At 37.0% G+C, this 25,414-nt stretch overlaps 1 protein-coding gene and 1 long non-coding RNA gene across 13 annotated transcripts in view; one reads left to right on the top strand and one right to left on the bottom strand.

Annotated features, from left to right (window-relative positions):
- The window catches only part of kcnc3b (potassium voltage-gated channel, Shaw-related subfamily, member 3b), a 142,123-nt gene that overhangs the window by 104,283 nt on the left and 12,426 nt on the right, over nucleotides 1-25,414 (bottom strand). For 6 of the 10 annotated variants that reach the window (XR_015524521.1, XR_015524522.1, XM_087308783.1 and 3 more), the window contains exon 1: nucleotides 7,828-8,415. Coding sequence is in view for 8 of the 10 variants with exons in the window: in XM_087308783.1 (XP_087164909.1) it covers nucleotides 7,828-8,361 (534 nt within the window). In the remaining 2 variants the exon portion in view is untranslated. 10 annotated transcript variants of the gene reach the window in all.
- Nucleotides 12,090-25,414, top strand: part of LOC137489270 (uncharacterized) — a 31,474-nt gene continuing 18,149 nt past the window's right edge. The window contains exons 1-3 of one of the 3 annotated variants that reach the window (XR_015525398.1): nucleotides 12,090-12,586; nucleotides 19,231-20,863; nucleotides 21,021-23,719. This is a non-coding gene — a long non-coding RNA (uncharacterized LOC137489270). Of the gene's footprint in view, nucleotides 12,587-19,230; nucleotides 20,864-21,020; nucleotides 23,720-25,414 lie in introns of those variants that run through there. The other 2 variants (XR_015525396.1, XR_015525397.1) reach the window with 2 other exon arrangements.

Here is a 25,414-nt window from a genome sequence, read left to right as displayed (position 1 = left end):
CAGTTATGATGAACACAGTTTCCATAATTATACTTTATTTATAGATAAAGGTCTGTGGCTCTGCATATAATGACTTTATCATGCTGGAGTTTATAGCCGTTTCACTTTACTTCAGGATGCATTAATGCCGCGGTCCGCTCCGCAAGTCTATCAGAGACATTCATAAATATTCCTAGCATATCTAATCAATGTTGGAGACCATACTCGCTACACAAACGCACTAAATCACACTTCAGCCGCGTTTATTTGAGAGCGCAAGACAATCTGCACTTGAGCAGCGAATATTTGAGGGCGCACAAGAAGTTTTGTGCACGAACAGAAAAAATCTGCGCTCAAGCAGAGATTGACATGCTCATAGGCTATTACAAATATGCGAGCTCGACTTAATACTGCACCCATGACATTTGTCAATGAAAATACGCCACATGTAGAGGTAGATCTGTGTAAAATGGCCAACAGAGTCTGCCGGCACAGCTGGAAAAAATTCTAGAGGAAACACTGTATTATTATAGATTATATTATTTTAAATTGCTGAAAAACTGTAGAGTTGAATTCTCAACATCAAACGTCGACAGAGCAGAGATCAACATCCCATGCAAAAAAAGTACAAAAGTAACAACAAAACAAAAGTAAACTGTAAACTGTACTGTTGAAAGTGTGCTCAAATCAAAGAAATCATAACCGTACGTTCACACCGAAAGCGGCACGAGCGTCAAAACTCGCTACATTGATATAGTATTTAAAGGAGCCGTTGCAGCATATCAGTTACATTCCTGCATAAAACATGTTTCTAGCGTGAAAATTGTGCGCACTTCTTATCAAATTCATATAACAATGGAAGATCAAGTTGCGTGTGGTGTGGCTTTGCTCTATTTATCGAATATGTGTCCATTTGTCTAAAATATCCTGAAGCAGCAGTACTGTTTTGTACTGTCACGTCGCGTGAGTTTCCCTGCTTTTTTTGACATAAATTTATATAACTTTAATGAACATCAGTAACTCGCCAGTAACTTTAATGCATGTTCCTGTAAGAAAACATTGTAAATCCGGCGACCGCAATCATCAAACCCTTGGGAAAAACTGTGGTCGGAACCAAAGTTCACAGGTCTGTGTTCTCTGAACTCCGATCAAGCGGTGGACGTCTTCATTCTGATTGCATGCCGCTGAACCGCGTCATAGCTCATTACCATAAAGTTGACTTGATTTTAACTCTCCTCGACGCCCACGCCAGAGAAGACGCGCCGCGCTGCTCCTCGCCGCCGGCTCTCATTGAAAATGAATGACTTCCGGCTACTTTTACGCTCTCGCTGTTTCGGTGTGAACGTACGGTAAGGATTTGTACCTACAAACCTCTCAATTACCAGCCAACCTATTAAGCGTGCACTGCATTGTAGAGAATAAGATGAAAAGAGCACTTGGGTTTACCAATCAGCTGCTTTAAATGACTTTTGAGTTAAGAGCATGTGAATTGAGCGCTGGACTGAGTGTATAGAGTTTTGTTTAATTGGAAAAAATTCTTAGAATTTTCAAAAATCAGTACGATCAAACAACTTATGTTAAGCCAGACAAGAAATCATAGTATTTAATGTACTCAAAACATTCCATAAATGTCAATGAAAATGTTTATTAATCACTTCGCAAACGTTACGGGAATGTTCTCTGAATGCTCCAAACGCAGTGTTAAGCCTGGCCTGAGAATGATCCCGATAGGCCAGTGGTGTCCAAACTTGGTCTTGGAGGGCCGGTGTCCTGCATACTTTTAGTTCCAACCCCAATTAAAAACTCCTGAACCAGCTAATCAAGCTCTTTCTAGGTATACTAGCCTTCCAGGCAGGTGTGTTGGAGGAAGTTGGAGCTAAACTATGCAGGACACCCCTGGTTAAGGTGTGGCGACAGGTGGTAAGGTGGGATGCTGACAATCAAAAAACATAAGGTATGTCATTCATGACCATTTATAGGGGTTTAGTCTTGCAGTGATTGGATAATAATACGATTAATTTGTCCTTGATCCTCACGTGCTTCTCTCGAAATTAGTTGATAAAACTTCACTAAGGGTTTGATTCTACTACAAAGCTCTCAATTACCAGTCAACCTAGAACACACACACAGGATTGTAAAGAATAGCACACTTGGGTTTACCTGCTTGGTTACCAAGCTGCTTTAAACAACATTTCAGCTACTATCTGGTTAAAAGCATGTAAATTGAGTGCTGGACTGAGGAGCTGTCCATGAGTAAAGAGCTGCTCGATTTGTTTAGTTGGAAACAATTCCTAGAATTTTTTTAAGTCAGAACGATCATACAACTTATGTTAACCGAGTTCAGAAAACATGATATACTGTAGTAACGTTCCCAAAACATTCAAAATGTCCATTTTAAAACAAAAAAATTATTCACAATTGTCTACTCAAATGTTAGCCCCATTCACACATACACACCTTTCCGGAAAATTACCGGCAATTTTCCAGAAAAGGTTGTATGTGTGAACAGGGTCTTTTTGAATATACCGGTAAATACGTTCTGGCTATTTTCCGGAAAGAGAAGTTGTAACATTACCGGTAATTGGCCGGAATGCTGCGCTGTGTGAATGCAGAAGGAAGATTGCCGGAATAAGCGTGTGCACGTCTAGAACGTGCTGACGTGAGACGTCTGCTTTAGCCAATCAGAACAGTCAGAAGCATTCACGTCTGCGCGGTTTATGAGAATAAAAGCCTTAGAATATTTTACCAGACATATTTAGCAGCTAGAAGTTAGTCAGATCACGTTTATGTTTATCTTAATGCCAACCGTGTAAATAATCATCGATAAGATGCTTATGATAAGCCGTTGTTTGTTTACCTTCAAGCTTTGCGTGTGCCCATGAAACAGCCCATGAGCGCCAGCACACACCCATATCATGTAACTCTCGACATGCGAAAGTGTTTCTCTATATGTTTTCATGGAAGTTGTTCACAATATTGATCCATCCACAGAGTTTGTAATTGTCAAATGTTTACAAATACAAGCGCAGCCGTTTAGAGCTCATTTCTGGTTAATGATGTCAGAATTTACTGTATTTTGCGATGGATGTGTGAATGCTCTTTCCCGGAAAAATTCCGTAACGTCCTCGCCTGTGTGAACAGCGCTTTTTTAAATTTACCGGTAAAGTCGTTGCGGAAATTTTCCATATATTTATATATTCCATATATTTATTTTCCATGTTGTTTTATCCCTTCTCTAACATTCTCTGTACAAATAAACGACTCCCAACATTCAAAATGCAAAAAACTATAAGATAAAAATGCTTCTGAAAACATTACATCAATGACAAATAATGTTCTGTTAATGTTACTGGAAAAACAAATGTTTATAAATTTGACAAAACTTTTCTTGAGCGTTCCCTGATAGCTTGAAAACTGTTTAACAGCACAACAAGAGTATATACTGTTGTTCAAACTCAAGGACATATATAACGGTTCAAACCTTCAAACCTCTCAATTACCAGCCAATGTATTACACTGCACACTCAGCATTTTAAACAAGTCGCAGCATTAAAAATAACTTTCAAAAAAAAATTCTTCTGAAAAACATTCCATAAATGACAAATAAACGTTCTGTTAATGTCACTGAAAGAACACTTGTTTATAACTTTAACAAAAAGCCTTACTTTAGTATTTCCTCATAGATGTAAAATAAAAATCTGTAAAAGTCGTTAAATTACAGAAATTTACCGTAAAATAACAGATATTAAATTACATAAATAAACCAGAAGTTTAAATTTAATGAAATTTCTGTAATTTAGTATTCATTATTTTACGGTTTATTTCTTTACTTTAATGGCTGCTATTTTACGTTTTTTTCCGGCACCCCAGCTGTCAGACATAAACCGTAGAATTACATTTTTTTTTTTACAGTGTAGAAAACTGTTTAACAGGTGAAAAGGTGTATATACAGTTAAAAGTATGCTCAAATCAAGGACATATATATAAGGGTTTGAACATATAAACCACTCAATTAACCACCAACCTATTACACTGCCCGCTCAGCATTGTGAAAAATAAGACAAAAAGAGCACTTGGGTTGACCCATCAGCTGCTTTAAATGACACTTCAGCTGCTATTGTGTCTAATGAGCGCTGGACTGAGGAGCTGTCCATGCCTGCAGGGCTGCTTGATTTTTTTAGATGAAAAATTTCCTGGAATTTTCTAAATCAATACAGTTGAACTGACGACTAAAAACTTACATTCAAGAAATCATCATTTATGAATGTTCAATTTTTTTTTTATGTTTCAAAAATGTCTATGCAGATGTTGTTTTATTCCTTCACCAACATTACAAAAGTGTTCTCTGAACGTTTAAACAAGTCGCAGCATTTAAAAAAAAACTTTCAAATAAAAATTCTTCTGGAAAAACATTTCATAAATGACAAATAAACGTTCTGTTTAACAGATCCGAAAGAGTAAATACTGTTGAAAATATGCTCAAACTCAAGGACGTCTATAAGGGTTTGAACCTACAGACCTCTCAGCTACCAGTCAACCTATTACACTGCACACACAACTTTGTGAAGAATAAGACAAAAAGCACTTGGGTTTACCCACCAGCTGCTTTAAATGACATTTCAGCTACTATTTAGTGTAATGAGCGCTGGACTGAAGGGCTGTCCATGCATGCGTAAAAGCTGCTCGAATTGTTCAGTTGAAAAACTTCCTACTTTTCTAAATCAGCACAAACAAGCAACTAATGTTAACCAAGCTAAGAAAACCTTGTAGGTCACACTTTATTTTGATGGTCTGTTTGTTGAATTTAAGTTACATGTCAACTAATTCTCATTACTGCAGGTTGGGGTTAGGGTAAGTTAATATGTGCTTGCAAAGTTTCTTATAGTCTATTAAATGTCTGTTGAAGGAGCAGTATCAACAGATATCAAGCAGACAGTCTACTAATACGCAGTGTTGCCACATTGTATGTTAATGTTCCCAAAATTTTTGAACATATAAACAAAGCACAACATTCCAAAAGCAAAAAAACTTTAGAATAAAAATTGCTCTGAAAACATTCCATAAATGACAAATAAACGTTCTGTTAATGTTACTGGAAGAACATTTGCTTATAACTTTAACAAAACCTAACCTTCCCTGCTTGCTATAATCTGTTTAATGTGTCGAGTAAAACTAAAAACAGGACATCTATAAGAGTTTGAAGCTACAAACCTTTCAATTACCAGCCAACCTAATACACAAGCGCAGCATTGTAAAGAGTAAGACTAAGGTTTGCCAATCAGCTGCCATAAACAACATTTCAGCTACTATTCAGTGTAATGAGCGCTGGACTGAAGGGCTGTCCATGCATGCGTAAAGAGCTGCTTGATTTGTTCAGTTGAAAAACTTCCTAATTTTCTAAATCAGCACAATGAAACAACTTATCTTAACCAAGCTAAGAAAACATTGTAGGTCACACTTTATTTTGATGGTCTGTTTGTTGAATTTAAGTTACATTGCAACTAATTCTCATTAGATTATAAGTAGACTGTTAGGTTGAGGTTAGTGTGAGTTGACAAGTACTTGCAAAGTTTCTTATAGTCTGTTAAATGTCTGTTGAAGGAGCAGTATCAACAGATATCAAGCAGACAGTCTACTAATACGCAGTGTTGCCATGTTGTATGTTAATGTTCATAAAATTTTTGAACGTCTAAACAAGTCACAACGTTCTGTTAATGTTACTATAAGAACATTTGCTTGTAACTTTGACAAAGCCTTGCTTAATGTTCCCTGCTTGCTATAATCTGTTTAATGTGTCGAGTAAAACCAAAAACAGGACATCTATAAGGGTTTGAAGCTACAAACCACTCAATTACCAGCCAAACTAATACACAAGCGCAGCTTTGTAAAGAGTAAGACTAAGGTTTACCAATCAGCTGCCATAAACAACATTTCAGCTACAATTTGGTGTAATGAGCGCTGGACTGTATGTCTGTCCATGCATGCAAAGAGCTGCTCGATTTATTCAGTTGAAAAACTTCCTACTTTTCTAAATCAGCACAAACAAGCAACTTAGGTGATCCATGCTTTTATTTTGGGAAGACTTGACTATTGCAATTCTCTGTATGTGGGTATTAGTCAAAATTCCCTAAACAGATTGCAATTAGTACAAAATGCAGCTGCGAGACTTCTGACAGGGACTCGCAAGTTTGAGCACATATCCCCAGTTCTTTCCTCTCTGGGCTGGCTGCCTGTTAGGTCAAGGATTGATTTTAAACTATTAATCTTTGTTTTTAAATCCTTAAACAATCTGGCACCATCATACTTATCAGACCTGCTACACGTATACAATCCTGGTAGGTCACTGAGGTCTTCTGATGAATTTATTCTATCTGTACCAAGGTCCAGGTGTAAGCGAAGTGGGGATCGGGCTTTTGCTGTTGTCGCCCCAAAACTCTGGAACGAGCTTCCGCCCCACATCAGACATGCTCCAACTCTACCTGTTTTTAAAAAGCGTTTGAAACACCATCTTTGTTCTTTAGTATTTGAGCCTTTTTAATGTTGAGGGATTTGCCTTATGTTTTAATTGTTATTTATGTGATGTAGATTTCATGTTTAGTATTGATTGTGTTCAGCACTTTGGGCAACGTTGTGTTGTAAAAAATGTGCTATATAAATAAACTAAACTTATCTTAACCAAGCAAAGAAAACCTTGTAGGTCACACTTTATTTTGATGGTCTGTTTGTTGAATTTAAGTTACATGTCAACTAATTCTCATTACTGCAGGTTGAGGTTAGTGTAAGTTAATATGTGCTTGCAAAGTTTCTTATAGTCTATTAAATGTCTGTTGAAGGAGCAGTATCAACAGATATCAAGCAGACAGTCTACTAATACGCAGTGTTGCCACATTGTATGTTAATGTTCCCAAAATTTTTGAACATATAAACAAGGCACAACATTCCAAAAGCAAAAAAACTTTAGAATAAAAATGCCTCTGAAAACATTCCATAAATGACAAATAAACGTTCTGTTAATGTTACTGGAAGAACATTTGCTTATAACTTTAACAAAACCTAACCTTCCCTGCTCGCTATAATCTGTTTAATGTGTCGAGTAAAACTAAAAACAGGACATCTATAAGGATTTGAAGCTACAAACCACTCAATTACCAGCCAACCTAATACACAAGCGCAGCATTGTAAAGAATAAGACTAAGGTTTACCAATCAGCTGCCATAAACAACATTTCAGCTACTATTTGGTGTAATGAGCGCTGGACTGAAGGGCTGTCCATGCATGCAAAGAGCTGCTCGATTTATTAAAAAAAAATCTTAATTTTCAAAATCAGCACAATTAAAGAATTTATCTTAACCCAGATAAGAAGACATCATACATTTATAATCCCAAAACATTCAGAAGGTCAATTTAAGAAAAATGTTTCATAAACGTTTACTCAAATGTTGTTTGATCACTTTGCTATCATTACAGGTCTGTTCGCTGAACGTTTAAACAACTCACAACATTCCAAAAGCAAAGAAAACTTGATTCCAAAAACAATACATAAATGATCAATAAATGTTCTGTTAATGTTACGGCAAGAACAAAACCTTGCTTAATGTTCCCTGCAAGTTCAAAACAGTTTAATAAGTCGATTAAAACTAAACAAGGACATCTATATAAGGGTTTGAACCTACAAACCTCTCAATTACCAGCCAACCTAATACACACGCAGAGCATAAAGAATAAGACACTTGGATTTACCAATCAGCTGCTTTAAACCACACACCATCTATCTTGTTAGAAGCACATGAAATGAGCGCTGGACTGAGGAGCTGTCCACGCGTGCAGAGGTGCTGAATGGTCACTCACCCGCGCGTATTTGGACGAGTATGGGTCCTCGAAAAGCGCCCAGATCCGCGGGCGCCACACGCGCCACCAGCCCGCTTTCCTGCCGTCCTCCTGCAGGCACAGCCGCTTCAGGTCTCCGTCTCCTGCGAGCGCCGGGTCGTCGTCCGGCACCTCCGGCTCGGGTGTCTCAAAGCTGTCCAGCGCCTCCTCCGCGTCCCGGTGCTGCCGGTAGTTCATCCAGCAGCACGCCTCCACGTCGGTCTCGTCGATGCCCCAAAAAGCGAGCTCCTCCTCGAACAGCGGGCCGCACACGTCGTTGGGGCAGTGCAACTTCCCCGTCCGGTAGTAGTTGAGGATGAACGAGAACACAGACGGGTGCCGGTCGAAGAAAAACTCGTCGGACTTCGGGTCATAGTCGAAGTTGCTGAAGGCGTCCGGTTCAGTGAGCCACGACAGCCGCGTACCGGGGAGCGTCTTCAGGGTGCTCCGGTACGTCTCGTGCCGCACGCCGCCGCAGTTGATGACGATTTTCTCGCTTTCCGACGGGCAAGTCATGTCGGCGCTGTAACATGCTTTGTTGGACGACTTGTTCCCACCCTTGCGCCCTTTGAATGAGGAGACACACACCGAACTGAGCATAGGGGAGGGAGAGGAGGAGAAAAAACGGAGAGGGGAGGAGAGAGGAGCGGTCTGCGGGGGGGACAGGAGGAGGGAGGGAGAGAGAGAGAGATGGGGAGATGGTTAGTAGAGGTACAACATGGAGGGGATCTTGCACACATCATATTGGGGTCCCGTTATTCATATCACAAAATACTGCAGTGATATGAAGGTTGCATGTGACCTTGTGTGTGTGTTTTTTGGACAAACTTGCGTCGTGTGTGCTTGATGCATGGAGCTTTATGACATTCCAATGCATGCATACATGCCAAACACTCAAACATAAACGGTTCTGTTTCAGAATGTTTGGAATCTTAAATTTGCAATGCATGTCAAGCACTTATAACGGATACATTTTAGAATTTCTGGATCCTCTTAGTAAACAGTTCTAGAATAATCACTTTAGAATAAACATTTGAGACCCGCAACCACAAAGCCAGTCATATTTAGCTGAGATATTTGGAAAAACTGGAATCGGAGTGTTTGAAAAACGAAACATTGAAAAAAAGAGTTCTTTACATTTCTATTTGAAGTGCTAAGCAATGCACATTATAAAAAAAATAATTTAAAAAGTAAATAAAGTAGGTAATGTACAAAATATCGTAAATGGGACGTGGTCTTTATTTATTTTTCTAGTTACTTTTGGCATAAATGAAACATCCAGAATTTCAACTCATACACTTAATTTTTGGTTATAAACACAAGACTGGCTTTGTGGTTCAATGTTACATTTTAGAACCTCATTCCACGCTAAATAAATGTCTGTGCAGTGCAAAGCAAGATGCATGTATGCCAATAAATAAGCTTCATCTTTAGGAGTGTGGGTAATATAGAGCTAAAAATGCACACTACTTATGAGAGAATGCTGTTTAAATTAGTTTCTCGCACTGCAGGATCTCCCTTGAGTATATTGTGTCAAATACTAAACAACACAGATATCTGTAAGACACTAAAAAAGATCAGAGCATATTTCATTTCACACAGAACCGTTCAGAACAATACGCTTTTTGATAACAACAGGATCAGGAAAACATTTGTCTCTTAGCATTTGTTATATGAGGTTTAAGTTTATTTATTAAACAAGGTTTTTGTCCAGTGTAACTCATAAATGATGATAAAGCTGAAATAAACTGAATAGAATTGATTGGAATAAAACTATAACAAAATGTATGTTTTGAGCACGACATAACTTTCACTCAAACAATTCTGCATTATTCTGTCTTTCATAACACCACAGATATCATAACAACAGCGTTTCAGCTCAGAGTGCTCAGGCAAACATAATGAAAGTACTCAATGTATGAAAATAGAATAGAACAGATTAGGACAGAATAGAATAGATATAACCATATATAAAAGAAAAAAAAACTAAATGATAAAAAGAGTAGAATAAACCGTAGAACAAAGAGAACTGAACCTAACAGAGTTGACAGAATAGCACAGACCAGAATAGAATTTACATGAACTGATATTATAGAATGTAGCACAACATTAAATAACAGAAAAGACAGAATAGAATAAAACAGAATTTATTGAGGAAAAGAAAGGAAAAATAGTAGTAGAGTAAAAAAAGAGCACAATATAATAGAATAGAATAGATCAGGACAGAATGGAATAGATTCAAATAGATCACGACAGAATAGAATTGATTAGAATAGAATAGATCTGGACAGAATAGAATAGAACAGAACATGACAGAATAGATTAGTTTAGAACAGAATAGAATAGATCAGAATAGAATAGATCAGAACAAAATAGAATTGACATAATATAGAAATGAAAAAAACTGAATGATAAACAAAGTAGAATATACTGTAGAACAAACAGATCTGAACCTAACAGAGTTGACAGAACAGCCCAGAACAGAATGTCATGGACAGAACAGAATTTTCATAAACTGATATAATAGAATGGAGCACAACATTAAATAACAGAAGAGACGGACAAAACAGAATAAAAGAGAATTTATTGAGGAATAGAAAACGAATTGATAAAATAATAGGGCATAACAGAAAAGAATAAAATAGAATAGAATGGAATTACTGGCCAAAATAGAAATGAAAAAGGCATAACAGAAGACATTAGTCTTCCAGCATTGAATAGAATAGTACAAAGCACAATAGAAATGAACATAATATAGAAAAGGAAAAAAACTATGAAAAGAACAGAGTAGAATATAGAATAGACAAAACTGAACTGGACAGAGTAGCATGGAATAGACTTTTATAGACAAAATAGAACAGATTTAATTAAAGAGAGCATAATATTACAGAATAGACAGAATAGTATAACACTGAATTCATTGGGGAATAGAATTGACAGCTCAGAATGAAATAGAATAGAATAATAGACGTCATGAAATGATCATAACAGCAGAAGCAGAGGGAGGTGGAATTGAATAGAACAGAATGGACAGCCAATAATAGAACAGAATAGAATAGAATAGAATAGAATAGAAATAATACAAAGATCAACAGAAGCAGAAGAATGAGGTAGAATTGAATATAGAAGAGAATGGACAGCCCAGAATAGAATAGAATAGAACAGAACAGAATAAAATAAAGTAGAATAAACATAATGACAATATCATAACAGGAGAGGCAGAGGGAGGTGGAATTGAATGAACAGCCCAGAATAGAATAAAATAGAACAGAACAGAAGAGGCACAATAAAAAGATTATAACAGAATAAGCAGAAGGTAAAATGGAAAATACAACAGAGTAGACAGCCCAGAATAGAATTAGAATAGAATAGACATAATGAAATGATCGTAACAGAAGAGGCAGAAGGAGGTGGAATTAAATACAGAACAAATCGGACAACCCAGAATAGAATAGAATAAAATAGAATATAACAGAACAGAATAGACAGATCGAGGCACAATGAAATACACAACAGAATGCACAGCCCAGAATAAAATAGAATAGAATAGAATAGAAGGGACAGAGCGTAATAAAATAGAGCAGAATATAATAGACAGATCAGAGAGATAAATCGCATAATATTTCATCAAGTAGAAAAAAAAAAAGATTTAGAACAGAATTTTACCAAATAGAAAATTACATAATAGATCAGAATGTAGAGCAGAAAAAACGAATGTAAAAAAAACAGCAGAATGCAGGATTGAATCATCATATAAGTGTCAATTGATCATTTTAACGAGTCATTAATGCCAAAAAACAGAATTTGAAGTTTTGCATGAGTCATGAATGGCAATCAAACAATTCTGCATTATATTGTCTTCAAAAGATCACCACAACAGCACAGCACTGAAGCACTTCAGACACACACAAAAAAAATGTGCATAAACGTAAGAGCATCAACATCCTGTGCTTGTGGAATACACATACTCTATCTTTCTCTCTCCTTCTCAATCCATCAATCTTTCAAACGTCCTCTGGCCTGCAACTCTCAAAGCAACACCACTGCAAGATACAACTGAGACTATTGCGACTGATTAAAATTCTCTCTGTCTCTCTCTCTCTCTTTAAATGAAGCAGCTAATAAGTCAAGAGCTTCGCTGCAGCTTCATTGCATGAGCGAGAGAAAGAGAGAGAGAGAAAGGTGCTCATTATGCACTGTAGCAGGAGGGGTGAAGAGAGAGAGAGAGCTTTAGAGTGAACAGCGCAGTGTTTTGCTGCAGTACACCCCTGACTTTGTGCATCCCTCCAGTAAAAAGATCTGAAATGCTTCTGATTGGGTTGCTTTTAAAAGTATTAATGCACTCCGTAGCATTCTGCGCTCTCTTTTTTTCATCCCGTCTCTGTTCGTCCCCCTTTCTTTACCTTTCCTCCTCCTCTCCCTCACCAAACGCAGCCCCCCACCCCCACCGTCCATCCCTAGCTCTCCAATTCCGCATTCAGGAATCACAGTTCACCGAGAAGCACTCTGGAGTCCTGCATCACTCACTTTTCTCCATGCATTTCACTTTCTTCACCCATTCTGAATGGTTTGATCGTGAACACTTTTAGCTCTTTTGCATGCTGGAAACTCATTTCTAGTTGTCTGTTGTGATTCTTTTCCATGCAGACTGAAGTCAAAGTTAGTCAACTTTTGCAGAGCCGCATTTAAAAAGGCTCCAGCATGAGGAAGCCTCAAAGAAAGTCAAGATGGCACTTAAAAGGTAAGACTTTGTTTACTTCTGACAGTGAATGCACTGCAATGGAGAACTATTTCTGTTCTACACTTGCTGTTAGTTCAAACTATGCATTTAAAATGAGCTGAATCGACCCAATTCTTGAGGGTTTTTTCAATTGTTTTATGTTTAATCAACTTAAATGTGTAAAACTTAACAAGTCAACTTAACTCCTTCATGTTGTCCCGACACAGATTGATTCCACACAGTTCATTCATGTTGTCCCAACATAAATCGATTAGGATAACTTAACAAATTTAAGCAGATTGAACATAAATAATTGAGTTGTCCCAAAAAAAGCTCAAATTTCAGCTCATTTTAAATAAGTAGTTTGAGCAAGCAGCTAAAATAATACTTTGAGTGAGTGTATCTACACTGTGAGTTACAAATCAGGGTGTGTTTTACAAAAAAAAAAAAAACATTTGCTAAATTTCTCATGCTTTATTGATTCGTTATTAAGTGCATTATGTACACTAAAATATTTTGTGTATATAGTTACATATTTGGTACATATTTAGTTACATATTTTGTACATAGTTACTATATGTTCATATTGTACATGCTGTATAGTCGCCATTTTTTAAAGACTTGTGTGGAAAATGTACAATTACAACATTAAAAGGATTGTAAACAATATAAGCAACGTACAGTGAATGATTACATGCCTTACAGATCTATCGCTTAAATTAATATTGGAATGCTGTACTTTAGGATATTTGTGTGTTTACATTAAATAATCTAACAAAAAACCTAAGATTATGGTTTAAATTTTTTAAAATATTTTTTTCTAAAAAAAAAAAAACAACATTCAAAATATTAATAAAAATGTTTATTTTATTAAAAAAATATTTCTAACTTAAAAAAAAAAATTAATAAAAAAAAATAATAATAATAATAAACCTGACCAAAGATTGCAGTGCAAAAAAATTGTAATATGTCAGGAGGAAAAAAAAAAATCACAATTTAAATAAAATAAATAAAATTTTATTATATTTAAATTTTATTTTTATACTTTATTAAAAAATATTTTTAATTTAAATAAAAAATAAAAACCTGACCTAAGACTATGGCGCAATAAAAATGTAATGTAAAAAAAAAAGAAATCACAATTTAAATAAATAAAAATAAATAAATAAATGCAATTCTACTTTATTTACATTTTATTTTTTTTAGTTTTTTGTACAAAAAAATTACATTTGAAATCTTCTTATCAAAAAAATCTTATTAAAAAAATATTTAAATTCTTAAATTTTAATAAAGAAAACAAAAATCAAGAGAACCATTAAAAATATTACATTTAGTTCAAATTTTGTTAAATAAATAAATATCTTATTTTCATTTAAATGTATCATCCATCCATTCCTAAAGATTTTCTAAACTAAATTCATATTTTAATGAGTATAACTATTAAATAAAACTTTTTTCTTAAATCCACCTAAACATATTGTCCATATTTACTGACAAATTGATTAAAAATATAATCTATAATTTCAAAACGGGGCGACACGGTGGCTCAGTGGTTAGCACTGTTGCTTCACAGCAAAAGATCGCTGGTTTGAATCCTGGCTGGGTCATTTGGCATTTCTGTCTGGAGTTTGCATGCTCTCCCCATGTTGGCGTGGGTTTCGTCCGGTTGCTCCGTTTCCCCCACTGTCTAAAAACAAAAACATTGACCGTAGTGTATGTGTGTGAGTAAGTTAGTATGGATGTTTCGAAGTACTGGCTTGGAAGGGCATCCTCTGTGTAAAACATATGCTGAATAAGTTGGTGGTTCATTCCGCTGTGGTGACCCCAGATTAATAAAGGATACAGAGGAAAAATTAACGAATGAAGGAATTTTTAAAGAGGGTGTACTCATTCATGCTAAGCACCATTTAAACAAATAGATTTATATATATATATATATATATATATATATATATATATATATATATATATATATATATATATATATATATATATATATTCATCATCATCATCATATATCATACCAGTTTTTTTTCATATGTGTAAAAGGCTCTGGAAATAGTGAGTTGAGAGCAGTTCAGGTGCATAAATGTGAAAAAGAGATCACGTTAATGAAATAATGTGATACTTAGATGAACCCAGAGGAGGGATTATGAATGAAAACTATTTGAAAAAGTGAGATAAGCGAATGCGCAGATGGAGGAAAAGTGAGAAAAGCTGCTATAGAGGTCGAGGGGACAGATATGAGAACATTAAAATATATAATGGTAATAATAATGAGAAAAAAGGAACAGCTTTGTTAAATTTTAAAATAATAATAAGTGCAGAGTCAGTAGTTTTAATGGAGCTGAATTCAGCACCGTGGACAGCAGCAGACCTATGCAGTAAAACGTGTGTGTAGAATCATTTTAGATTACAGTTTGGTTGTATTTGTAAATATTCTTGGGAAAAAAATATTTTAAAAACAAGGATTGTGCACAGTAAAGTAGTTTTATATTTTCAAGTCAAAATATGCATATACACTCACCGGCCACTTTATTAGGTACACCTGTCCAACTGCTTGTTACGCAAGTTTCTAATCAGCCAATCACATGGCAGCAACTCAATGCATTTAGGCATGCAGACATGGTCAAGACGATCTGCTGCAGGTTAAACTGAGCATCAGAATGGGGAAGAGAGGTGATTAAAGTGACTTTAAACATGGAATGGTTGTTGGAGCCAGACGGGCTGGTCTGAGTATTTCAGAAACTGCTGATCTACTTGGATTTTCACGCAAAACCATCTTTAGGGTTTACAGAGAATGGTCTGAAAAAGAGGAAATATCCTTGAGCGGCAGTTCTGTGTGTTTCAACCGAGGTCTGCAGAAGAGCCTCTCTGAACACTCAAAACGTCCAACCTTGAGGCAGATGGGCTACAGCAGCAGAAGACCACACCGGGTGCCACTCCTGTCAGCAAAGAACAGGAAACTGAGGCTATAATTCACACAGGCTCACCAAAACTGGACAAGAGAACATTGGAAAAGCATTGCCTGGTCTGATAAGTCTGCATTTCTGCTGCGACATTTGGATGGTCGGGTCAGAATTTGACGTAAAAGCATGGATCCATCCTGCCTTGTATCAACGGTTCGGGCTGGTGGTGTAATGGTGTGGGGGATATTTTCTTGGCACACTTTGGGTCCATTAGTACCAATTGTCCATCATGTCAACGCCACAGCCTACCCGAGTATTGTTGCTGACCATGTCCATCCCTTTATGACCACAGTTATGACTTCCAGCAGGATAACGCACCATATTATAAAGCAAAAACCATCTCAGACTGTTTTCTTGAACATGACAATGAGTTCATTGTACTCAAACGACCTCCACAGTCACCAGATCTCAATCCAAAGTGGTGGAACGGGAGATTTGCATCATGGATGTGCAGCTGAAAAATGTGCAGCAACTACATGATGCTATCATGTCAATATGGAGCAAAATCTCTGGGGAATATTTCCAGTACCTTGTTAAATCTCTGCCACGAAGGATTAAGGCAGTTCTGAAGGCAAAAGGGGTCCAACCCGGTACTACTAAGGTGTACCTAATAAAGTGGCCAGTGAGTGTAATTTACTTATTTTGAATGTATTTATGTTTATTCTTAAAGACCAGTAACCATTGCCATTTGAAGAATCACCAGGACCCTAGATTCAGCTCAAAATCTTCTTTAATATGCATATAATTGACTTTTTAATAGGGTGAATGCACAGGCACAGTGAAGCATTATCAAACTGTGCAAAATATACATTAAAAATGCGCAGAATCAATTATGGTTTGTTGATTTTAGAGGATAAGATTAAGACATATGTTAATAACCGCGAAAAAAAAGAGACCAACATAACGATCAGGCAAAATGGAGCTTTCATAATTTCATTCATTTTCCTTTGGCCTAATCTCTGACTTAAAGGTTGCCACAGCGAAATGAACCACCAACTATTCCAGCATATGTTTAATACAGCGGATACACTTCCAGCTGCAACCCAGTACTGGTAAACACACATACACTCTCACTCTCATAAACTAGGGCCAATTTAGTTCCTCAAATTTACCTATAGAGCATGTGTTTGGACTGTGGGGGAAACCGGAGCACCAACATGGGGAGAACATGCAAACTCCAAATGTTAACTGACCCAGCCAGGACTCGAACCAGTGACTTTCTTGCTGTGAGGTGACAGTGCTAACCACTGAGCGACCATGCTGCCCACTTTTATTTGATTTATTTGATTATAGATTTGTACTTAATATAGGTATAAAATTATGTTGCAGAAAGCAATTTTATTATAGTTTATGGTATTTCATGTAAAAAAATAATAGAAATAACCAACATAATAATGACGATAAGAAGAAAGAGATGAAGAACTTGGGAACAAACGAATTTAAAAAACATAATATAACAAATATCAAGCTCAGTAAAGTGAACTATTATAAAAATCAGAACTAGTTTGCGATTTTGAGTCAATGAAATCTGGAAAAAAAAATTATTAAAATGATTAAGAATTGGGGGTAACACAGTGGCTTAGTGGTTAGCACTGTTGCCATACAGCTAGAAGTGCGAGCTGCCCCAATTGGCATTTCTGTGTGGAGTTTGCATGTTCTCTTCGTATTGGCGTGGTGTTCCCCCAGGTGCTCCGGTTTTCCCCACAAGTCCAAACACATGCGCTATAGGTGAACTGGATGAATTAAATGGGCCATAGTGTATGTGTGTAAATGAGTGTGCATGGGTGTTTCCCAGTTCTGGGTTGCATCTGGAAGGGCATTTGCTGTGTAAAACAAGCTGGAATAGTTGGCGGTTCATTCTGCCGTGGCGACCCTTGATGAATAAAGACACTAACCTGAAGGAAAATGAACGATTAAGAATTGTTTTGTATGAATACGTTAAAATATTCAGTTTTTTAATGCAAAAATAACAGAAAAAAAATGCTCCACAGGACTGAGAGGGTTAATATTTTAATGTGCCGAATGTGTCGAATGTGTGTGTGTGTGTTTGTAAAGCAGGCACCAGAACTGAGCTCAGCAGCAGCGGTGACGTTTCATTTCACTTATTTATTTATTTATTTCTATTTTTTTGGCGAGAGGGAGGAGGGTCTCGGAGAGAGAAGGTGAGCCAGAAAAAGAGCAGATAACAGAGAAGCAGGCAGGAAAAAAACGCAGGGCTTAGAGATCATGTGAGCGGCGTGAGAAATCCTCAAGCACAAGCTGAGGGAGAAGAGGTATAATTACCAGAACATTGTGTGTGTGTGTGTGTGTGTGTGTGTGTGTGTGTGTGTGTGTGTGTGTGTGTGTGTGTGTGTGTGTGTGTGTGTGTGTGTGTGTGTGTGTCACAAAACCTGCACAAAAAAGACAACACAGCGAGAAGTAAAAACGCTGTTAGCACTGAACAGGAAATGGAAGCTGAGGGAGAGAGAGAAAGAGAGAGAGAGAGAGAGAAAGAGAGAGAGAAGAGATGAAGAAGAGATAGAGATATTGAGAGAGAGAGGAAAAAGAGAAAGGTTGAGAGAGAGAAGAAAAAAAATAAGAGAGAGAGAGAGCGAGAGAGAAGGAAAGGGAGAGCAGTGGAGACTGCAGTGACGCTAATATACATTAGCAGTAACACTGCAGCAAGAGGGGGAGGGAGAGCAGAACAGATCAGGAGAACCAGCAGAGAGAGGGAGAGAGAGAGTGAGAGAGATTTTAAAAGACTGGAGAGAGTGAGTGACGAGTGTTCCTGTACTTGGCCAAAAAAATGAAATAAATGTAAAGCCTGTTCATGAAAGAGCGAGAGAGGAAGAGAGGGCTGGAGAAGAGAGACTGCAGGCGAATGAAATGAAACACGATCTTAAAAATTAAAGGTGCCAGGAGGAAGCACATTTTTTTCCCACAGTGATGTGAATATACAGTTGAAGTCAAAATGATGTGCCCTCCTTTTTTCCAAATATTTCCTGAATGATGTTTAACAGAGCAGGGAGTCTTTCAGTGTTTCCTATAATATTTAGCAGTTTTAAATTTTTAAAACTATTTTAAAAGGTTAATATTATTAGCCCCCATAAAGGGTCACGAAACACCAAAACACATTTTTTGAGATATTGAGTCATCGCTAGGCCCACACGGAATCTGCGCAAGATTTTTAGACCATCATTAATTCTGTTTATTTACTTGAGTAAATTTACTTGAGCTTTTATTCAGTAATTTATTACTTTTTATTTTATATAATAAGGTTTTAGTTATGATACTCCGCTGGATACTCCCAAAATAATTCCACAGAAATCCATAGTTTACCAAAATTCTCAGCAGAAATAGCACAAAACGTCCGCAGATTCCGTCTGGCCCTGGTCATCTCGATGCTAAAAACACTATAAGGACACATATACTTCACTAAAAGTCAAAATTGGTTGTTTTTGCATTATTTAGAGTAAATTCGTTCTTCCGTTTTGAAACGCATTTTTGAAGCTGCGTCACATCGATTAGATCTTGCATGTATTCCAGTGTGGACAGTGGCTATCTGTACCTGCGAGTGCATTGTCGACGTCTCTGAGTGTGCAGCATAAATTCATGAGTAAGACTTGGTTCAAACCAATCAGCGCGCTCTATTGTGTATGCGGTGCAACTTCATTAATATGCATGATCGCTTCGAAGACTTTCTTTTATCTGTTACAGTGTTCAGACAGCAGAGACGCCATGTTGTGTTGCCAAAACAAGTGGAAGAACAAGAATTTGGAGACATGGGTCGTCAGCATTGCGTTATTAATTTATGCAACGAAGGTTTCGTTTTCATTTCCATGCTATGAGAGTGCAGCTGGACCCACGTGTGGACTACAGTGGACGCGACATGCGGCAGAAATACGTTTGTAAGGAACATTTTACCCGAGAGCTTTTCGCATCTGGAAATGGCGAAATCCAGATTTGCCGCTCATCTCCTTTAAAAAAAGACGCGGCTCTAGTTGGTGTTGATTGTCCCGTTTCTACAGATTTGGTAAGTGTGTGATCAGTGGTCTTTGTTTGTTTATTCAGATGGCAAAGTTAGTTTGTAACGTCAGCAGTACTCTTTCAGTTTTTAAAGACACACCTTAGTCAAATGATTTAGCCACTAAGTTTACAGTACGTTAATATCACTGCAATATTATAGGCTAAAAGATGTGCTGTAAATGCGGCTCTCCGAATGTAAACATGTAAAAACCTTAAACTATTACTGCCGTGTTGAATTTTCGCTGCATTTTGTGACAGAATAGTCTACACACACGGCTTTCTGACGCTACCCAACTAGTGTATTTAAGTTAGTGAGAACTGCTGAAGTTTTTTTTCTCCTATTCGCCGTGAGGTATCAAATATTCGATTAAAACTACACTCTTCCAGCAGTTCATCCTCGCATCTAATATCTCGTTTGCCATGGTGGGCATAAAGGAAATGTTCCTGAATGAAAGTGAAAGAGCCCAACTGCAGATAAAGTCAACAAATTAATAATTTGGCAAATAATTCGATTATTGATGTCCATGTAAACACAGTCACTGACTTTCTCCCCTCCGTCTGTGTTTTTTTTGCCTCTGTGAAAATCAGCGCGCGCACAAACGAAACTCCTATTTAATGCCAAATCTTCCCTCTTTCCCTCCCCCGATAACCTTAAGAATGCAAAGTATTTTCCCAGAGATGGGTTGCGGCTGGAAGGGCATCCGCTGCGTAAAAATGTGCTAGATAATTTGGTGGTTTGGTGATTAATAAAGGGACTAAGCCAAAAAGAAAATGAATGAATGAATGAATGAAAGTATTGGCTATTTGCAATATTATATAATCATTATATAATAAGTGGAATGAAATAATCTCAAAATGACAATAATATCGCTTATCGCAACTATTTCTGTGACAATAAATCGCACAACAAAAATCGCTTAACATGACAGACCTAGGAACAGCCAGCATAGTTTTTTCAGTCTATTTTTCCTCTGTGTTCCAGGACTGTGGCTCTGGCCTATGTATCAGTAAGTACATCAACGGAGTGCTTTCAGACTGACTAACCACTGAGCCACCGTGCCACCTCAAATATAACATTTAAAATATTTTGCCACATGTTTAAGGGTTGCTATACATGTAGCACATAAACATTTTTGTTCTAGTTTTCTGCTTCAGAGATCTGAAGGGAAAATGAAATCATTTATCATCAAAATTATAGGATTATAATCATGTGGGTGTATTGGTAAGAATATCAGTTTGTATGCTTAGATTTTTCTTTTTTGTTATGTGAAACAGCACACACACACACAAGGATCCTAACACTATAATAATCTAGACCAGGGATGTCCAAAACTCTGTCCTGGAGGGCCGCTCTCCTGCAGTTCAGCTCCAACTTCCTTCAACACACTTGCCTTGAGCTATCTAGTATACCTAGAAAGAGCTTGATTAGCTGGTTCAGGTGTGTCTAATTGTGGTTGGAACTAAAATATGCAGGAGATCAGCACTCCAGGACTGAGTTTGGACACCCCTGATCTAGACAAACCTGCTTTGATTGGACTGTATATCAGTACTGATGCTCAGAGCAAACAAAAATGCAAATGAAAAGTTAAAAAATCAAATATGATAGTTTTATTAATTCTTTTGAAATGGATAATTTTGTCCTCTTTGGATCTGTGTGAAGGCCTACACTGTAAAAAATGCTGGGTTCCACACAATCGATTTGTGTTGGGACAACATCAGTGGTACAAACTAACTAAATATAAATTCTGAATTACTGTAATTGAGTCATTTTTCTCAAAAATTGGAACTTACTAAGTAGTTCTAGAAATGTGTACTTTATTTTCCCTTGAGTACATTTTTAGTGCCGTATCGGTACTTTAACTTCTCTACTTTTCTTCAGCCTGCAGCCACTACTTTATTTCCTCTTGTCTATGGGGATTAGAAAAATCAGGCCTGTGATTTCTGTCCAATCAAATCACACATAGAAGGTAAATCGCCTTATAATGAGCTACCTCAAGACATGAGCGATTTATAATTACAGCTAACTGTTAGGAAGCAGTACAAGTGTCCAAGATGATGTTTAAATTCATCACACGCAATTACTCAGACTGTTTAGATCAGAGGTGGGCAAACTACAGCCCGTAGGCCAAATGCGGCCCGCTGAACACTTTCATCCGGCCCGCGAGGGAGTTTTTAAAATGTTGCCTCTCAGTAACGGTTTGGTTTCAGAATTAGTAAATTAATGATGCAATACAAGTGAACGTCATGTGATGGCAGTATTGCACACGGTACAGTTAGTGCAACCAGTAGAATTAGAACACACTCTCGAATATTAAAATGCACTTGACTGTTAATGACTGAAAAAAAAAAAGAAAAATTGACTCTGAATGTCGTGTGTTTAAGGAAGAATGGACAACAAAATACTCCAACAATATCAGACAGAAAGCGGTATGTCTAATGCCAAGAAAGTATTGCTGTTTTTAAAAACTACAAGCTAAGGGGCAGATCACACCACTGCGTTCCAAAAACGCAAGGTGCACCGCACTGCCTTTTTGCTGACAATAAAAAAAGGAGCGCAGTGCGCTTTTTTTATGTCGCTAGGCAACGACTGAATCAGCTGGCATTTTGCGAGAGTGTTTTCGCGAGACATTTGTTGGTACAGACATCTATTGTGTGCGTTCTTTGCAGTTTTTTCTTGTCTTTTTAATATTGTCCATATTGATATCGGAATTATATTGTATCGACCGAAATTAAGAAATATATCGTGAATCGTGATATAATGTTTTGACATATCATCCAGTCCTATGTCAGGGCAAGTAAAAATCGGAATCATTTGCCCGATTTGACCAGTAGAAAAAATAGCATTGAACCCTGGTCTAGATATGTGTTGGGTGATATAACAAAAATCTCATATCACAATGTAAGTAATCGCACATATAGTTCCATAATCTGACGATATAGTACCATTTCTGTAAATAATCATTTGTTTTATTTTGGCTAGAGTAAAAGCTGTTTTCAATTTGAAAACCATTTTACGGTCAACATTATCAACAAAACAAACCATTGTTATACAATGACTTGCCTAATTAACCTAGTTAAGCCTTTAAATGTCTCTTTAAGCTGAATACTAGTGTCTTGAAAAATACCTAGTAAAATATTATGTGCTGTCATCATGGCAAAGATAAAATAAATCAGCTATTAGAGATGGGCTATTAAATCTATTATGATTAGAAATATGTTGAAAAAAAATCTGTTCTCTGTTAAACAGAAATTGAAGGCAGGCTAATAATTCAGGAGCTCTAGTCTGCATTAATGCATATTAGGCAGTTCCGGCATACATATTAAGGCCTTCTCTCTAAGATAAACAGCAACTGTCCAAATCAGCTCTGCTACACTAAAGAAAACACATCATGTTGCCTCTATTAAAGTCTCCTTTTCTCCCAAAAATGCTTTTAGAGCCTCACATGAGCCTGTCTGGTGCAGTGCTGCCCCAACAGGCCATGAGGAGAACTGCAGTGATGCGGCGATGCTGCAGATCCTCCCCTTTGCAGAGACACACACACACACACTCCTCTCATCTGATCTGTGCGCCAACAATTTCAACCATTCTATCGAGACATTCATCAAAAAAACGCGTCTTCCTCTCTGCCTCCTTCAAAGGTCAAAACATCAGATCCACTGATGCAGAAAGAAATATAGCATGAATGAGCAGACAGAGAGGCCGATAAAAGGAGCTCATCCCCTGCAGACACTGGCTGTTTTCTAATACAGAAATGCTTGAGAAGGAAAAGCCAAAAACAAGTGCACTGGTATCATTTAAATCCTCTCGGACAGACAGACAGTCGGAGGATTCACGTGACACACTGGTGTTGGCTCTATTTCTGCAGTTGTGTATGGCAGGCCGCTTCCACATTCTTCATCTATAATCTGTATTAGGGCTGTGCAATATGATTATATGTACAGCTGAAGTTATTATTGTTCTTAGCTATCCTGTATGTTTTTTCACACAATTTCTGCTTAACGCAACACATTTTTAGCACATTTCTGATCATAATAGTTTAAAGTGTTTTTTAAAATTATTTATTAAAAACAGCTTTTATTCTAGCCGAAATAAACAAATAAGACGTTCTTCAGTAGAAAAAATATTATCAGACATACTGTGAAAATGTCCTTGCTCTGTTAAACATCATTTGGGAAATATTTAAAAGAGAAAAAAAAAAAAATCAAAGGAGGCTAATAATTCTGACTTCAACTGTACATAAGTCTAAACTGTGGTCAATGGAGAAAAAAACTACTAAGTTACTAGTTACTAATCAATAAATACTATAATAAGTAGTTCTAGTATATATTTATCAGGCATTACTAATCAAATGAATACAATACGTACTAGTTACTAATAAGTACTACTTAATAGTTACCAGCAGGGCTTGACATTAACTTTTTTGATCACCAGCCACTGTGGCTAGTAGATTTCCAACAACACTAGCCACTCTCCATTTTCACCAGCCACACTTTTCTTGCTGGAAAAAAATATATTTTGCTTAAATTTGACTTTGACATGCTAAATGACTTGATTTAGATGTTGTGTTATGTCCACATGACTTCTCATTCATTTAGCTTCTTGTGTGTGTTGTGTATTAGCTTGCTCAGTGTGCATGAGCAAATGGGCTGTGTCGCAATGCAATCAGTTTTTATTTCATGACTTTTCAAGGCTCAAAATGAAGGATTTACCAAATTGATCTCTGACCACATCAAATAAGTATTTCTTAGCCACAATTTTTAACGTGTCAAAACAAGGAGAATATAGCTTTATAGGTGCACTTTTTAATTCAACAAAACTTTTCTTTAAAAAAAAAACATTACATTTAATAAAATAAGTATTGTCATGTCTCTAAAATATGCAAAATCTGTCCTGGCTTAAATTCCCAGATCACCAGTTAACTGCACATAAATGAGGTGTTAATCTCCTATTAAAGCAATGTTATCGTAAGGTATGATAATAAAACCGTATTAACAAAAAATAACTGTAAGCAAAAGAAAGCAGGTGAAACATACTGTGCAGGTTAATGTTAGGCCTGTTAATAATCTCTTCTAAGAATTGTTAAAATGAAAGCAGTGACCGCTGCTGCTCACAAAAGAATATGTGTATTTTTTTTATCTAGAGCTTTTGAAAGCAGCAGGACTGTGGGTGCACGATCATCGCTCTTTGTCCAGTCTATTTCAAGGGCAACCGATCGCAACCTCTAGGCCAGTTGCGCGCTTCACATCAGCTGTTAGCGCGAGTGATCATGCTCTCATTCTGTATTCATCTGCCTTCTTTTGTTCGCGCGAACGCAGTCGTGCTGCTTCTCGATTCTAATATCACATTTGCACGAATATTGGGCCATGCTTACTGTCGAACCCTGCTTTTAAGAAAACTACAATTTAAAAATTTACATTTACATTTAGTCATTTAGTAGACGCTTTTATCCAAAGCGACTTACAAATGAGGACAAGGAAGCAATTTACACAACTATAAGAGCAATAATGAATAAGTGCTGTAGGCAAGTTTCAGGTGTGTAAGGAAAGTGTAAGAAGCAAAACATTAGTAATTTTTATTTTATTTTTTGTAGTTACTGGAGGAGTCAGAGAGGGAGTTGCATATTAGTAAGGAAAGTGGAGACTAAATAGTTGAGTTTTTAGTCGTTTCTTGAAAACAGCGAGTGACTCTGCCGTTCTGATGCAGTTAGGGAGTTTATTCCACCAACTGGGCAGATTGAATGCGTGAGTTCGGGAAAGTGATTTCTTCCCTCTTTGGGATGGAACCACGAGGCGACGTTCATTCACAGAACGCAAGTTTCTGGAGGGCAGATACATCTGCAGAAGTGAGAGCAGATAAGAAGAGGCGCAGCCAGAA

This window comes from Danio rerio, chromosome 24 (assembly GCF_052040795.2).
Source record: "Danio rerio strain M-AB ecotype USA chromosome 24, GRCz13ab, whole genome shotgun sequence".
Lineage (NCBI taxonomy): Eukaryota > Metazoa > Chordata > Actinopteri > Cypriniformes > Danionidae > Danio > Danio rerio.
Note: the sequence above shows the minus strand (reverse complement) of the source record. Positions and strands in the feature narration are given on the sequence as shown.